This window comes from Leucoraja erinacea, chromosome 7 (genome assembly GCF_028641065.1).
Source record: "Leucoraja erinacea ecotype New England chromosome 7, Leri_hhj_1, whole genome shotgun sequence".
In the NCBI taxonomy this organism is placed as follows: domain Eukaryota; kingdom Metazoa; phylum Chordata; class Chondrichthyes; order Rajiformes; family Rajidae; genus Leucoraja; species Leucoraja erinaceus.
In genome coordinates, this window is record NC_073383.1 from 26624436 (window position 1) to 26642560 (window position 18125).

At 44.0% G+C, this 18125-nt stretch overlaps 1 protein-coding gene across 3 annotated transcripts in view; it reads right to left on the reverse strand.

Annotated features, from left to right (window-relative positions):
* Positions 1-18125, reverse strand: part of kalrna (kalirin RhoGEF kinase a) — a 584657-nt gene that overhangs the window by 349296 nt on the left and 217236 nt on the right. For all 3 annotated transcript variants that reach the window (XM_055638050.1, XM_055638045.1, XM_055638046.1), the window contains exons 2-4: positions 11213-11287; positions 8139-8253; positions 470-662 (exon numbers count right to left, since the gene is read on the reverse strand). In XM_055638050.1, the coding sequence (XP_055494025.1) occupies positions 470-662; positions 8139-8253; positions 11213-11287 (383 nt within the window). The remainder of the gene's footprint in view (positions 1-469; positions 663-8138; positions 8254-11212; positions 11288-18125) is intronic.

Consider the following 18125-nt stretch of genomic DNA (forward strand, 5'->3'; position numbering starts at 1 on the left):
CAATTCAGGCAATACTAATACCGTTAACATTGGGTCCTGAAGTTTGTGTCTCATTTAAATCATGCATGGTTAATAGTGTTGGTTTAAGTGCAGATGATTCTTACAGTCTAAAACGCCTTTTCCAAGCAAAGATAGCATCTGATCTTACTTAGACTTTAACCAGAATTTTGAAAATCAACATGTACTTGGTAAATTCGTGCTTTGAGCTCTATTTTATATTTGGTCTTCCTGTTACTCATTATTCAATAGATTGGTTAAAGATAGCAAAGGCTCCCATCACCGCCATTTCCAAATGTTCTTCAGATCTTAAGTTGGTCTGTATTGCCCCGCTTCCTGCCATAGTGGTTTAATTATTCTTTTTTTTAACTACACTACTCTGTTTACAATATTATGCCTACTACAAAAATAAACAATAACAAAAATATAATGTGTAATTGTTGAAGGATTTAATTTTGAATGTGACGCTTACCTCAAATATAAATTTTGAGCTTCCGAAGTTGGTCTTTTGCTTCTGCCAAAAGTTATCTGGCTTGATAATCAGTGCAACATGGATATCAGCAGGGAAAGACTCCTGGAGAGTTTTAAGTAAAGGTTTGATCAGATCCCACTTGGAACCCCGCATGTCGATGATAACAGTGAATCCTCTCTTACTCACATCTTCACTGTTGGAATATAAAGCAGCCGTTACTGAAAGGAATATGTATCTTTAAGCATTCACTCGACTTAAAATACATGAATTATCCCAATCTAAACTTGCAACACACGCATGACGCACGTTTTTGCAGCAGTAACAAAATCTAAACAGAATAATGCACACCCATAGACTGACTCACGAAAGTCCTCAGCTATGCTTCTGCAGCAGAATAAGAGTAAGGGACGTGATGAGGAGTGATGAGGTTGTAGGGAGGAGGGTGGGTATGAGTTGGAGTGAGAAATGCATGCTTTGGAGTGAGAGGTTGTGAGACAGGGAGCATTTCAGCTTTAGAGAATGAAAAGGAATAGGCTATAATATCAATGGGGATTGATCCACAAGCATTAATCTACAAGCATAAATTAATAAGGGCATGGTGGTGTGCTTTCGGTACCAGGATGAAATGCATCTTCTTAGAGCTGTACAGGAACATGGAATCAGGGAAGAGAAATGTTGTGGTCCAGTTTCTGTGGCCCATTTTAGTTTTTTTCATTTTTAGAGATACAGCACGGAAACAGGCACTTCAGCTCACCGAGTCCGCGTCCACCCGCAATCACTAGTTCCATCCTACACACTAGGGACAATTTACAGAAGTCAATTAACCTACAAACCCGCATGTCTTTGGAAAGTGGCAAGAAACCGGAGTACCCAGAGTAAACCAACACACTCACAGGGAGAACGTACAAGCTCTGTTCAGAGAGCACCCATAGTCAGGATTGAACCAGGGTCTCTGGTGCTCTAAGGCAGTATCTTTACCACTGCGCCGTTCTGCTGCCCAGGTGGAAATGAGCGACTGATAGGATTAAGAAGGGGATTATCTAATGATTTAATAGTACTTTATTATCACATGTACCGAGGTTCAGTGATTTTTTTTAATGCAGTTTAGTTAAAGTATTGCTATACATAAGCACAATCTTAGATCATGTACAATTGGTATAGGAATAATACTTTGAGATAGTATACAAGAGTCGCCAGGTTTGGGTGCCGTTTTCCAAGTTGTTATAAATATAGAGTTCTTAACCTGGCCATAAAGGCCCATTATCCTGGTGGAGTTGCAGGTTTGGCCTGATCTGGCCTGGCCAAGCAAAGCCATTGGTGTCGTCCAATCGTGACCAGACTTGTGACGAGAACTAGTGACGCGAACTAGTGACCAGAAACTCAAAGGTAATAATCTCTGAACAACTATTTCAGCCGAGGGCACATTGAGAGTGATGAGTGGGAAGTGAACACGAGAACTAGGGCCACCGCGAGATGGAAGGAAGCACAGCAAACCAGGGCCTCAATGAGTGTGAATGGAGCACAGTAATCAGGGCACTGGTGAGGGGGATGGAGTGCAGGAAACATTACTTGGGTGGTCAGCTGATAAATCATCATGATTTCTGAATAAATTAAAACACAAAGTACTGGGGTAACTCAACAGGTTAGGCAGCATCTCTGGAGAACGTTTCGTATCGGGTCCCTTCCTCAGGCTGATTGTGGTGTGGGAGAAGAAAGATAGAAGAAAAGGGGGAGGGGGGTGGAAGGACAAAGTCTGGGAAGTGATAGGTCGATGCAGGTGAGGGGAGTGGGGGGGGGGGGGGGGGGGGTGATGAGGTTTTATGATGGAATTTTGAGAGGAATTGCTGAATAGTTGAATATGGGATTTTTCAGGAAACTTTTATTTAACCTGTTCCAAAAGCAACCTGACGGGAGAATTAAACGCAGATTAAATACTTTTTTCCATAGTAAAAATTGATTTATTTTGAAGAATTTGACTGGCAGGCCATTAGCTACTGACATGATAATGAGCTTGTTACCTGTGTTGCTTTGTTATGTGAGCTACAGCACCAGATTACAGATGAGTAAAAATGCAGGCAGCAATCTACTGTCAATGTCCAAATTCAATGAACTCTTACTAATAGGGTGGCAGGAATGATATTTGCTTGAATTTATTATTATAATCAGTGAGAAGCCACCAATCAAAGAACAAAGCTCAGTAAAAATAATAGTAGTGGAAATAGTAGTGGATAAACAGCAGTAATGTGTCAGATCTAGGATCTTTCTTAAGAACTAAAGATTTCAGATTTTCAGCATCTGTGTTTTGTTTGAATGAAATTCAGCAATATTATCTGTCATGTTATCTCTCCACAACTCATATGACTGAAAGACAGCATGTTAATAAATTAAATCCAATACAAAGTGTAAATATCTTAAAAATGGCAGGAAAAAATTATACATTTGAATGAAATGTATAATTGGCAATATCCTCAGACTGATAGTAGTAGGGGGGGGAGAAAGTTGGAAGAGAAACGGGAGCAGGATGAAGCCAGGAAAGTGATGGGTGGATACAGGAAGACATATAGGTGGAAGGTGATGGAGGGAAACAGGAAAGGGCGGCATGATTGTATCCACGTGGGCCACAGGGAAATGAGGGGAGGGGAGAGAAGAGGGGAGTTGTTTGTCGGTTAGTTCCCCGAAAATTGAGAATTCAATGTTCATACCATTGGTTTGTAAGCTAGTCAATATACAACAATATGTTGTAAACTGAGGTTTCTCCAGTTTGCATGGGCCCTTACTCTTGCAATGGTGCAGGCCCTGGACAGAAATGTCCTTATGGGAGTGAGAAGGGGACTTAAAATTGTTAGCAACTGATAGATCCAGCAGGACTTAGCGGACTGAGTTTTGGCTTGATATCTCTTCCTTTGGCTTCACTTTTCATGCCCCTTCTAATCTCACAGCTTCAGTTTTTTCATCTCTGGTCTTTGTCCAACCATCCACCAATCAAACCCCCCACCCCTGTATCCACTCATCACTTGCGTGGGTTTGTCCAGCCCCCACCTCTCTTCCAGCTTTTACCCGTCCCCCACTATTGTCTGCCTAAATATGAATCCCAACCCAAAATCTCACTTATTCATGTCCTTCAGAGATGCTGCCTGACCCGCTGACTTACTCCAACACATTATGTCTTTTTTTGTAAACCAGCATCTGCACTCATTTGTGTCGCCATTAAAAAAAAATTCTATCCATAATATAATGCATTCTTTTGAGAGAGGTAATTCAGATGTGTTTTTCTTCTATTGTTAACTTCGTACATGCAGTTTTAAAATTATGCTGCTTTAATCAAGGAATCACTATAGTCTCAAATGATCCTTAACCAACATACCCATTTCTTTACTAAACTGTCTCATATAATTGTTGTGCATGGTGACAGCTTGTCAGTTATTGAAATAAGCCAATGTCTAGGATTGCTGCAGGGAATAATGTAAAAAAATGCATATAAGAGCTATCTACTGACAGCTAATCCTGTCCAGTACTAACATCACAAAAGCCTCAATTCTTCAATGTTAACTTTGCAGCAAAAAAATAAAATGAGTGTTCTTATATTTTTTAATTTTGGTCCTGTTCAAAAATGTGTATGTGATTTTTTGAGGTTATTGTATATGAACCTGGACCTTAATTACATTTACCAGTATGGTAAAATTCTATGCTTCAATTATTTTGATGTAAATGTAATGGTCTATAATTTACATGTCAAACTTTAGTAGAAGGATGTGATATCTTCCATGCTTGTAGAACAAAACAAAAGACAGTTAATTCCTCTGTTCATCCCATTAATCTTCTGCTGGGCACCAACATGTCTATCACATTAACTCTCATTTCTTCACCAAACCGGTCACCAAGAAATTAGATATTGAGAAGAACAATTGTATTTAATGAGTGCAATTAAATATAGCTACTGTTGGTTTGGTAAGTATCATGTTACTTCTGCCAAGATGATAAATTATCTCCCATTTTGATGGATTATAATCTCCTTGACTACGGCTACTCAATTCTTTCACACTATGAATCACTACCTGGATGCATAACACATAATACAAAGGGTCCTGACCTAAAACGTTGTCTATTCATGTTCTCCAGAGAAGCTGCTGAACTGTTGAGTTACTCCAGCACTTTGTATCTTCCCTTGCATAATATATAATCTTGTTTTTCCGTACACTGCATGTCTTCTACACCCATTAACATGACCTGTTCTATTTTTTAATACTGTTGTGTGATATCAATCTCATTGGCATAGCTCGATTTAGTGCCCATCTCTAATTATCCCTAAGAAAGTGCTACTGAGCTGCCATCTCAATGCATTGTAGTCAATATCTTCAGGGTAGTACGACAATACTATTAATTAGAGAGCTCCAGGATTACGCCTCAGTGAGGATAAACAATTGGCAATATTCTTCCGTCATATTAACAGAGGGAATGTTTCAGGTGATGATTCCGAAGTATCTGCTTCCTTATTCCTATGAGTGAAAGTCATGGGCTTAACAGGGGTTTGACCTTGATGAAATAGCTGAAAACATATGTGCAGCACAGTGGCAATGGGTAGAGCTGCTTAATTAAGGGTCAATTTTGTGTGTCATAGCAAAGGGTCTGAATACATATATAAATGTGATATTTCAGTTATTTATTTTTAATTACTTTGCAAAAAATTCTTAACACCCGTTTTCACTTTTTTTATTATGAGGTGTGTGTATATTCATGATTAAATTTAAAAAAAAAATCAATTTTAGAATAAGGCTGTAACATAACAAAAAGTGAAGGGGTCTGAATACTTTCTGAATGCACTGTATGTGGGAGCCCTCACTGGAGTTTAGAAGGATGAAGGAGGATCTCATTGAAACCTACCGAATAAGGAAAGGCCTAGACAGAGTAGATGTTTCCAGAGTGGGATAGTCTAGGACCAGAGGGTGAAGCCTCAGAATAATAGGACTTACCTTTAGTCATTTGAAAGGTATTGAAAGGTATTTCCTTCTCAAAAAGACGAGGAATTTCTTTAGTCAGAGGGTTGTGAATCTGTGGAATTTTTTGCCACAGATGTCTGTAGGGGCCAAGTCATTGGGGATTTTTAAAGTGGTGATTGATAGGTTCTTGTTTAGTATGTACATCAATGGTTACGGGGATAATGCAGGAGAATGGGTGAGAGGGGAAAATAGATCAGCCACGATCGAATGGCATAGTGGACCTTATGGTCCAAATGGCATAATTCTGCCCCTATGTCTTCTGAACTAATGATGGAAACAATTTAACAGTTACTCTGAGATAAAAGAAACACAAATAAACAGAAAATATTGGAAGCACTCAGCCGATCATGCAGCATGTATGTTTGTTATTCTTGGCTAAATTGGACCAGCTAGGACTTCAACATGGGGTTATGTTTCAGGGTTGCTGGGAGATTTGGTCAAATTGGAATTACTCTCTGCAGAGCTGGGACAGAGGTGCCAGAGTGTCTGGACCTTAGATACAATTTGCAAGCAAAGAATGGGAAGCTCTGCAAACCCTGTCAATCTGGTGCAAAATGCATAGAATGGATTGGATGGCTGTAAACCAGACATACACCTTGTAAATAGTTGTAAATAATGTTGCAGAGTCTGACTTTGCCAAGTATTGATTGGATGAAGTGTTGAGCCTTGTCTGGGTTTTCTGTTAATCAGGGTAAATGTTTGCAAGTTGACTTCATCTCGAAGTCCGTTGTGAATACAATGTATTGAGCTGTTGTATTATTGGGTTAGGGAAATGCCAATTATGTATGGGGTTAATCGATATCTGTAATTGGGTTATTTAGAGACCACCCCCATGTGGTTCGGCCCCTTGAGGTCCCAGGACATATAAAAATCCGCGATCACGAGGCTCAGCATCGATCTTTTGGAAGAGCGCTTGGGATCGCGTAAACTTCTGGAGTGCCTCTGTCTGAGCGAGGCCTAGAGGGCTTGAACAGGCAGACGCGAGGATCGAACCCGCGGTGGGCTAGGTACGGTGTGTGATCTGTGACGTGCTTTTGGTAAAATAAAATTTAGTTGTTTTGTGCTTGATTCAGTGTTTTTACTGAAACTAGACTGGGGGGGGAAGCTTAGAAACAAGCAATTATCATGGAGAGAAGGCCCAAATGCCGCCGGCTACGGGAGCCAGGATCGTCCCATCAACGGAAAGCTCGAGGACAAAGAAGGGAAGAGATTGAACTTTTTTTCGACTTCCATCACAGTGAGGAATGTGGTGGACGTTTATGTTAAAATGTATTTTGTGTGTTCTGTTGCTTTTTTATTGGTATGACTGTATGGCAAATGAAATTCCTCGTATGTTGGCTGATAAAGTATTATTCTGATTATGATGATTATGAGAGGATTATCAGGTTGATGATCTATCTTTAGAAGGGCAACTCAGCTGCCAGTTTTCACACGTAAATGTTAAACTATCCCAGTTTGTACTTTTTGTGGTATAAATGCAGGCTCCCCGTTGTGATACAGAATTGGATCATTTCACTGGCTGATTAAATTAGATAGGACCTTGCACAATATTCATAACAACATTGCACTGGAAAGACAGTCAAGTCAGAGAATCACTGAGTCATTCAGTGTGGAACTGACTATTGTCCAACATGACCCATCTACACTAGTCCCACCTGCCCATGCTTGGCCCATGTCCCTCAATACCCTGACTGATGGCCAATATCCCAAAAGCCTTCTTGACCACCCCATCTATCTTTGATGCCACTTTCACGGAACTATGTATCTGCACTCCTAGGGATCCCTCTGCTCTACAACATTCCCTAGAGCCCTGTGAATGTCCTGCCCTGGTTAGACTTCCCAAAATACAACATCTCACATTTCTCTGTATTAAATTCCATCAACCATTCCTCAGCCTACCTGCCCAAACAATCAAAATCCTGCTGCAACTTTTGACAACCATCTTCAATATCCACAATACCACCCACTTTAGTGTCATCTGCTAACTTGCTAATCATGCCTTGTATTTCGTCATGCAAATCATTGATATAAATCATGTGCCCATTGACATAAGGTAAATAATTAGATGAAACAGAGATTTGTACAATTGAACGCTGCACAAATTGCAAAATAACATACAAGTTATCTCGCCAATTCCATTCAAACCAATAAAGATAGAATTCCAAAATATAAATTGTACAGGTCCACCACCAATTTTCCAACACCCTTGGTTCCAGAGCTTTGCCATATTATCCCTTTTGCCGGACCAACAGAGGTCACAGCCTCGGAGGGCGGAGATACCAGCCCGCAAAATCGGCCTCAGAAGTCGGCTATGGGAACGGATCTGCCGGCTCCGGCCAGGCCAAAGTTCCAGAGCTCCGGCCACAGGAGGCAAACTTGACCCGCCAATTGGCTGCAGAAGTCCCATGAGGTCGAGATCAACTGCCTCACCTGGCCTAGGTGCCACATTTTCCTGCTGGGGGGGGGACACACTGTTTGGGGGGGGGATTTCAAGTGCTCTCTCATAATTTTGTCCAGATTAAAGGAGATGCAAGACCACCAGTTTCCGGAAAATCAGTGGTGGACCTGTAATGATTTCTCCAGAAAGCAGGATGATTAATATGTATTAAAGAACACATTCTTTCCATTAGGTTTGTTGCTGAACTATGTCATACGTAATACTTGTACTCTACCTTGGCACGCTTGCTAAATAGGTAACGAGCTGGCGGAGATCTTCCTGCTTTATTCTATCATGATTACTGCGAGCTGGGAAAGTTAGGATAGGACCACCTCTTTTGTCACGTCCACCTGCAATGAAATGATATTTTTAAACATGCAAGGACTCTGAAACTGTACACTCTTGCAGCTAAAGATAATCATTGCATTTTAAGTTTTATTTTGTGGAAGAGAAGTGAACAATAGTCTCAAAGCTCCTCTGCTTCACAAACTAGAAGGATTACTGCAGAAATGCCAGGTTGAATAGGCATTGTATGTCTTTTCAGGTGCTGCCAGTGGGCAGATGAACAGGTCAGACCTGCAGATCCCATGTAGATTATTTTACTTTGCTTCCTCAGGCATTCTGTAGCATTGGTTGCCTTGCCATTGCAGGCAGAGTTTGTAATGAAAAGTGACATCCAACCAAGCTCCAAGTACGGTGCATGTGAACGCTGCCAGCATTGTTACTCTTTGACAACAAACTCAACTCAGTGTGCAGCCAACATTTTCACAGCTGGCGATCTTTCAACAATAGACAGGGTAGACTGTCGAAATCTTTTTCCAACTGCGGAAATGACCAACACTCAAGGGTATCAGCTCTAAATTGAGAGGGGGTTGTTTAATGGAGATGTACGGGACAAGTTTTTTTTTTTTTACACAGAAAGTGGTGGGGACCTGGAACGTGTGCAGATGTGGCGTCGAAGGACGAGAAGCCGAAGCAAAGATGTGGAAGCCAAATAACCGAACGAAAACTAAGCCGAAAAGCCAAATAACCGAAAGCGTACGAAGTCGAAAAGCCAAATAACCGAAAGGGTGGGACGCCTAAAAGCCAACTCACCGAAAGGCCGCGTCGCCTAAAAGCCAACTCACCGAAAGGCCGCGACGCCTAAAAGCCAACTCACCGAAAGGCCGCGACGCCTAAAAGCCAACTCACCGAAAGGCCGCGACGCCTAAAAGCCAACTCACCGAAAGGCCACTGTGCCGAAAAGGGGACATGACGTGGCCGGGGTTGGGGGGGGGGGGGGGGTGGGACTTGTCAACGATTGGTCCAGAACCCCGCGTCCATCACATCACTAGCCGGGGGAGACGGGAGGGTGGGGGTCATTTTCCCACGCAAGACCGCCCTGGGCTGGAGGGTGACTGGGCAATCAGAACCCGAGCACCTAGTTGTAAGCGGCCGAAGGAGCGCATCCCTCGGGACAGCCCCCACTCTTCCACTGCCATGGCCGCCATCAGCCTCGTCTGCCCCGTGCGGCCGCACTGTGGGTCGGCAGCGCACATACACACACGGGGCTGGGTGGAGCAGAGTTGGGGACAGTCTGGTCCCTCCGCCCACCCAGAGTCACTGACCGCGATGCACCGCCACCGGACCCCGCCTCCACACCAGAGTGATACACCCCCTCCCGACCCACACATGGGGTGATTCACCCGCTGACACCCTCACCGGGTGATTCACACCGCAGTCCCGGCCGCGGGGACAGATGGCTCGGGGCATTGGCAGCCATAGTAACCCTTTCAGTTAGTTGGCTTTTAAGCGTCCCGCCCTTTCGTTTTTTTTGGCTTTTCTGCTTCGTTTCCGTTCGATTATTTGGCTTCCACTTCTTTGCTTCAGCTTCTCGTCCTTCAACGCCACGTCCGGGAACCGCCTGGAAGGTGTTGCCAGGAGTTGTGGTGGAGGCAGATACAATGCTGGTGTATAAGAGGCTTTTGGATAGGCACATGGAAGTGTAGGGAATGGATGGTAAGGGATCATATACAGGCTGATGTGATCAGCTTAACTTGACATCATGTTTGGCACAAGGGCCGAAGGGCCCAATTGCTGTGCTCTATGTTGTAACCCTTTTGCACCCAGTCTTCAGTCATAGTGATCTATACTTGACACATCACTGACAAAATAATAACACCAATCAATTGTTTTTTAGCAATATGGCTCTCTATGGTCCCCATATACATTTTAAATCATCTCCTTTGGTGGCTGGAAGTTCCAACATTGGTGATTAATGTTTTACAGTGAAACTTGGGTGAATAAGGTGATTATAGTTTGATTCTTGTATAAGAGAAAACAGAAATCAAATTACAACATGTCAGTACATGGAATATGATTTCTGATATTCTTGCAAATGGGAAGTTTAGCATGGTTTGAAGCTGTGGAAGCAAAACTATCCATCGCATTTAATATGGCTGCTCTGGAGAGGTCAGTAAACTTACAAGAATGGGAAGGCACAATGGGATTTGTTGGAGGTGAATCCTATTGTTTCTTTTGGCTTTTCTTTCGTTAGAGCTAGAACCTCCTTTGCCAAATTATCAACATATATACTTATGTTGCTTATATGCTTTAGTTACGAAGAAAACCTGAGGGTGTGACAACTAGATTCTTGCAAGGCCACAAAATGCTGGAGTAACTCTCAGTAGATCAGGCCGCATTGCTGGAGAACATGGAAAAGGTGCCTTTACGGGTTGAGACCATTATTCAGACTGATTGTGTATGGGGGTGTGGGTGGAAAAGGAGAGGGGGGTGGGGGGGGGGGGGGTGGGGGGGGCATTTCGGGGGGGGGGGGGGTGGGGGGGGGGGGGGGTTTACGGGGGGGGGGGGGGGGGGGGGGGGGGGGGGGGGGGGGGGGGGGGGGGGGGGGGGGGGGGGGGGGGGGAGAAGGGGATGGGGGGGGGGGGGGGGGGGGGTGGGGTGGGGGGGTGGGGTGGGGGGTGGGGGGGGGGGGAGGATGGAATAGGTCGGGGAAAAGGGAAGGGAGGGAGATGTGTGGCAGCAGGTAATAAGTTGACACAGCTGAGGGATGTTTTTGATGGGCAGATGATTAAAATAAAGGCCAGAGATAAAGTTCTGAAGATCTGCAGATTGTGAAGCCAGCGCGAGGAAGGTAGGGGGCGGGGGATGGGGGGGGGGGGGGGGGGGGGGGGGGGGAAAGAAAGAGGGATTTACTGTTGTTCTAACCGTGAAATAGATTCTTGCTATACTCCTGCGAGCTATTCAATTGGAAAAACAGCTAAAATATCCATAACTAGGAATGCTATTAGTTATTTTGAATATACCCACCTGATACAAAGGCAACTTTTTCCTTCATTATTGGCATCACATCAGATAGTTTTAATCCATCGTTTCTGAACGGTCCTGCAAAACGAACAATTGTAATTATTCATCTTTTTAATCGTCAGTTTTCACTGAATACAATTATCATTACAAGTTAACATTTTAACTATTGATAGAAATAATTAAGCATCCTGTGCATTCCATGGAAGTCTCGCCGAACAGACTACCATGAGTGCAAATTAATCCATACCAGAAGGTTCTCCACACCACCCAGGAGACTGATCAATTATCCAACTGGATATAGGCCCACAATAATAATTGGCAAGCGATCTCGAAGAAATACATCGCTGGAATGATTGCAACATATAGTTTTTCTCAGACGATCGGAGCCCATTTTCTTAGTTGCAATGGAAAGGAAACACTGGTTCTTAACCTACCTCCAAAAATAAATTGAATAAAAAAAATCTATAGCAGCATGTAAACACTTCACAAGAATCTCCTTCAGTCGACTGTCATTTCCAGATGGATGACATGGAGGACTCCTGGGATTTGCAGGAAAGCTCTTATCCATGGACTGTTTTATGTCAATGGAAATCTATTACACACTGAGTGCCATGGAAACCAAAGTGGTCCTTACTTCCCCCATCCTTTCAAATAAGTCGACACAAGACAATAAAATGAACCCCTTAACTGCATTCTTACATTTCAGTTCCTAAAATTTAAACCATCATAAACTTAAAATTAGAGAGATGTTCATATATTTTCTCCATTAAGGCCTCCATAAAAGTCTTCAAATGCTTCATATAAAATTAATAACTGAATGCAGTGATTGTTTTAAAAATGAAATATCCTTTTATATAGAGCACATTCCCATGATGGTACCCAAGAATCTTTCAGCTGTTTGAAAGGTATATGATGAAGCAGGAATATTATCTTGGGCACGAGGAAAAAATTGTCCTGGTGAATTATAAATGTTCATTTTCTATCTCAGAAACAAATTAATTTAAACACAAACTTCAAAACAAAAAGAAGTCGCCTCACTGGCACAATTGAACTACAATAAACACGATCACTGAGAGTCTTAGCATGGAAACAGGCCCTTCGGCCCACCATTCCCAGGCCAGCCATCACACTCCCTATCTACACTAATACTTCACAGCCCATACCCTCGTACACCATGGCATTTCCAGTATTCATCTAATTAATTTTTGAATGTTGCTTGAGTATTTGTTTCCATGATCCACCCTGGTGACTAGTGCATCTTGGCTGGCATGGGTAAGTTGGCCTGAAGGCCAGTTTCTGTGCTGTTGGACTCTGACCCTCCAATGGATCATAGCGACCTTGCTGTATGACTCCATGACCCAATAATGTATTTTATGCAGTGGATAAAATGTTCCAAGTCAAGCTCTTTGGATTGGATTGGATTCAATTATTGTCATTGTCTAGAGACGATGAAATGCTATTTTCCTTACAGTCATACAAATAAAAAAAAAGCACAAAACACGGAAGTCCACGACACAAACATCCCCACAGCGGCACCAAAGTTCCCCACTGTAAGGGAAGGAACCAAAGTCCAGTCAACCTCCTCGCTGATCTTCCCAGACCCGTGGTCGGGGCCTCCCGAGCACCCCGTAGTCGCCGCTACGGGCGGCCCGATGTTCAGCCCTCTCGCCAGAAATGATGGAACCCTGGCGTCGAACGGGAAAACATCCTCAGCGACCCGGACCTCTGAATTGGCCACCTCCCACTGGAGTCCGGGGCTCCCGAGGTCCACAGGCCGCGCTGGGCGGAGACCCACGCCGGTGACCCCCGACAAAGAGTCGCAGGACTCCGCGATGTTGGTCAGCGCCGCCCTCGTTGGGAGCTCCGCGAACCACAGATCCGCGATGTCGATGCAGCAGGCCCAGCACTCCGGAGCTCCAAACGGCGATCCCAGGTGAGACATCGCCCGCTCCGCGATGTATCCAGCGCTGCGCCGCCGCTGCTGGAGCTCTGGTCGGTCCCGGCAGGAAAGGCCGCGCCAATCCAGTAGGTAGGCCGCGGAGGATGAGACTCAAATAATAGTCGCATCTTCTCCAGGAAGCGACTGAAGGACAGTTTCCCCTTTACCATACCCTCTTCCCCCCACATAAAACAACAACAAAAAACCAAAAACATACTTTAAACATAACAAAAAATAAAAAAGATACCAGACTGAAGGCTTATTAATAATTACCTTACCTTTTGATAATAACAATTACCTTTCCAGTTACTGACTTTATCTGCACCTTCTAAGGAAGGTGAGAGTTTGAATATCCAACATCATGATTATAATGGGGGTCAGCTCAGAAATGTACATGTAATCAGCTTGCTAAAATATTCTTGAATATACTCACAGCAAAGTACAAACACCATTTTAAGGTCTTAGCTGTCCCCGTAAGCAATCTATGTAATAGTATTATATCAGAAAGTCACTGAGGGCTTTCTGAAATAGTATTATTATTTTGAAGGTTTTCATCTCAATCATATCATGCTGCTTTCAATACCAATAGAGAATTTAGGAAGGAAGAGATTCTGGCATCTCAGGCTTGCCCCGGCCACTCAGACTTAGCCTCAGGAAGAGGCACTGGCTGTCTTGGCCTTTCTTTCCCAGCAGCCCAGCCTTGATCACATGGTCGTGCAGGTGGTCTCAGGTCTGTTCCAGTGGCTTAGTCTCATGTGACACAGCTGGGATGGAGGCAGCCCCCTTTCTTTCCTCTCTCCCCTCCTCCTCCTCCTGGCCTCCTCCTCCTCCTCCTCCTCCTCTAAATCAGCCACCTCTCTCTCTCTCCCGAGGTCCCAGGCCGCTCTGGGCGGAGACTCACTCCGGTCTCCTCCTCAGGACTCCTCGATGTTCCTTCAGCGCCGCCCTCCTTGGGAGCTCTCGCTCTCTCCTCGCGATCCTCCTCAGCAGGCCCCAGCACTCCGGAGCTCTCTCGATCCCAGGTGAGACTTCTCCGCTCCTCGATCCTCCAGCTCTCTCCTCCGCCTCTTCTCTGTCCTCCCGGCAGGAAAGGCCGCGCCAATCTCCTAGGTAGGCCGCGGAGGATGAGACTCTCTAATCCTCCTTCTCTCTCGAAGTGACTCCTCTCTCTCTCCTACCACCCTCTCTCTCCCCCTCTTCAACAACTCCTCCTTCTTTCTCTCTAAACATAAAAAAATAAAAAAGCCTCTGAAGGCTAACCCTCCTTTCCTCCTCCTACTGACTTTCTCTCTCCTCCTTCTCTCTCCTCCTCCTCCTTCTCTCTCCTCCTTCTCTCTCCTCCTCCTCCTCATGTTAATCAGCTTGCTAAAATATTCTTGAATCTCTCCTCTCCTAAGGTCTTAGCTGTCCCCGTAAGCTCTCCTCAGAAAGTCCTCTTTCTTCCTCCTTTTCCTCCTCATCTCCTCCTCCTCCTGCCTCCTCCTCCTCCTCCTAGGAAGGAAGAGATTCTTCATCTCAGGCTCCTCCCCGGCCCTCCTCCTTAGCCTCTCCTCCTCCTCACTCCTCTTGGCTCCTCCTTCTCTCTCTCTCCTCCTCCTCCTTCTCATCTCCTCCTCCTCCTTCCCCTCCTCCTCCTCCTTCCCCTCCTCTCTCTGACACTCCTCTCCTGGAGCCGCCTCCTCCTCTCTCTCCCTCCTCCTCCTCCTCCTCCTCCTCCTCCGGTTTATAGGGAGTGGGCTGACAAGATTCAGGTGGCCAAACAATCACAGCTAATTGGACCCAGCTGTTACCGATGATGCTCTCTCCAGGCATGTCAGCCAGATAGGGATCAGAGCGATATCCAAGGGAGATGGTGCTGTCACATTGCATTTCAAAAAAACTGTTTAACTAACAAATTAAACTTGTGATGGTAAAATCAAACTATCCGACAATTCAATTAATGACGTATCTAAATGTTTGTCTGCCTCAATCAGGTTTCTGGTGCTGCCATGTACCAAAATGGCCCCTCTCAAATTCACAACCAACTTTAATCTATCTCTCCTTGTGTTTGTCGACATTCTACTATTACACAGACCTTCATCCACATCATTGCTACATCCAGTCCTAACTATTCTAACTCACCCCTCACAGCAACACACAAAGTGCTGGAGGAACTCAGCGGGTCAGGCAGCAGATAGATACAAAATGCTGAAGTAACTCAGCAGGTCAGGCAGCATCTGAGAAGGAATGGGTGGCGTTTTGGGTCGAGACCCTTCTTCAGACTAGTCAAGGGAAAAGGAAATGAGAGATATAGGCAGAGATATAAAACATATGCAAAAAAATAATGATGATAAAGGAATCAGGCCATTGTAAACTGTTTACTCGGTGGGAACGAAAAGCTGGTGCGACTTGGGTCAGGCAGCATCTGTGGAGGGAAGTGGACAGACGATGTTTCAGTTTGGGGTCCTTCTTCAGTCTGAAATATCTCCTGTTAATTTCCATCCACAGATGCTGCCTGACCCCTGAGTTCCTCCAGCAGTTTATTTCTTACTCAAGATTCCTGCATCTGCAGTCTCTTGTAACTTTATCATTAACTTAAGATCTTTCAAATCTTTATTCCCCCGACTAGGAATGACGTGTTGTTCACACATCACTCCTTTGTTAACACTCGCTCTACACCCACACTGATTTCTGGTAAAACAATTACTCAATTTTAACAAATCTCTTCCTGTCGTATTTAGTTTCAAATCATTTCATGACCTTGCACCTTTCTATCACTGTAATTTTCTCCAACCCAAAGCCATCTAAAATATCTGTCCTTTCCTGAGCAACATTGAATTTAATTTCACCACCACTGATTGCTGCACTCTCAGCTACCAAATCACTATCTCCAGACATCATTCTTCTGGAATTTGCTCCCTAAAATCTCCACCACTTTCTCTTGCTTTCAGCTTATGACACTCAATACTTATGTCAGTCCCCTTCATCCAAACCTACGGTTATCTTTTCCTCATGTTTTCCTTCATCTTTTTCTTCAAATCTTGTTTAAGGGAGTCCTGTGAAATATTTTGATGCATGTCCTTCTACATGAGAAACATGTCTTAAAGAATCAAGTTATTGTTGCTATCTGGATGTCCAAATGCTTTAGATGTATGTTTATTACTGCCACTGATGTAGGGTGAAAAGCATTGTTTTCCTTGCTATCCAAACAAATCAGATAATACTATGCATAAATACAATCAAGTCAAACTCAAATACAATAGATAGAGCAAAGGGAATGATACAGAGTGCAGGATATAGTCTAGGTTAGTTTAGTTTATTATTGTTGCCATGTGTATCAGTTCCGTAGGCAAAGTCCAATGTCCGCAATGGGGTAGCAATTGGACACTACCCTAGTTTATGGAAGGACCATACATTAAAAATGTTTTTTCTATCTTTTTAAGCAATGTATGAAAAATGAACATTTTTAGTTATTCACGGAATAAGCAAGATTCAGCAGCACTGTTTCTCTGAATCTATGCCATTTTTAAGAGCGATTATCCAGATTGATTTTGTTTGCCCGCTCTAAGGTTTTTTTTACCTCCTGCAACCTAAAATACAATTTCACACTTAGCTGGGCCGCTTGTCTCTCTAGGTCATACCTACAGTTTGCTGCTTGTTGTTGCTGCATTAGAGAAGTCATCCAAGCTTCATCAAGAGTCAAGAGTATTTTATTGTTATATGTCCAGAAAAAGAACAATGAAAGTTTTGCTTGCAGCAGCATAACAGATATGTAAACATATGATTCTGTAAAACCCATAATAAACAATTTTTAGCAGTTCAGTATATTAAAAAAAACAGACAGATAAATAGACAATAGTAGTATAAAGTCAAAAATAATGTCCCCAAGCTGATATAGTTTGTAGCCTATTTGGAGGTTGTAGTGTTTAATAGCCTGATGTTTATAGGGAAGAAACTACTTCTCAAGGGAGAAGACTTCATCAATTTTATCTTTAGCCCAAAGCTTCCGGTCTTCACGTGTGAATAAATGGTCTCTAACCTTGTTACTCTGAGTGAAATGGAGACACAAATATTAGCCTGACAGATGTGCATATCTATTACCTGGATGCTGGGAACTTTACTCATTTCTCTTTACGCTACTTTATTCTCCACAGTGATAGACCCAGATGATGTCACCTCAAAGGAAACACCATTTCCCTGCAAATAACAGCAGAGGCAATGCCACAGGCTTAAAGAGAGATTCAAACAATCCTTGTGCAGTGGTGCACATGGTACAACTCAATTTCTCTCAAATGCTCCGTCTCTACAACGTCTGCTCCCATGATGAGGCTTTCCATTTCTAGAACATCCAAGATGTTCTCTTTATTTCGTAAATGTGGTCCTCCCCAAACCCAACCCCCCCCCCCCCCCCCCCCCCCTCCCCCCCCTCCCCCCCCCCCCCCTCCCCGAGTGTCAAGATGGAGTCCTCACTCGTGACTTCTCTTTGTCCCATAGTTCTGCTCTCAATCCCCCGCCCCACAGATAGAACAGGGACAGAGATTCCTGGTCCTCACCATTCACTCCACCAGCCTCCGCATCCAACACATCATCCTCCGACGTTGCCGTCACCTCCTCCAATGTCATCCAAAACATCTTCCCATCCTCACCCCTTTCCACCTTCCACAGAGACTGCTCCCTCCACAGCTCCTTGTTTCACACATCCATGCATTTACACATCACCTATCCTTGTTCTCCAGAGATGCTGGCTGACCTGCTGAGTTACTCTTGCACTTTGTGTCTTTTATACGCCTAGTACAAGTTGAGGCAGAAGTGTCAGGCATAGCCCCCCAGATGACTTGACAGAAGATCAGGCCAGGTTTTAACTTTCTAGGAAACACACAGTGTGTGCAGACCAAGCATGAACTTCAATTAGCCTCCATGTTTTCATTAATTATGGGGGAAGATGGTGCCACACAATGACATCTTGAGGCTGAACCCGTGCTGAAGCCAAACTCTTGA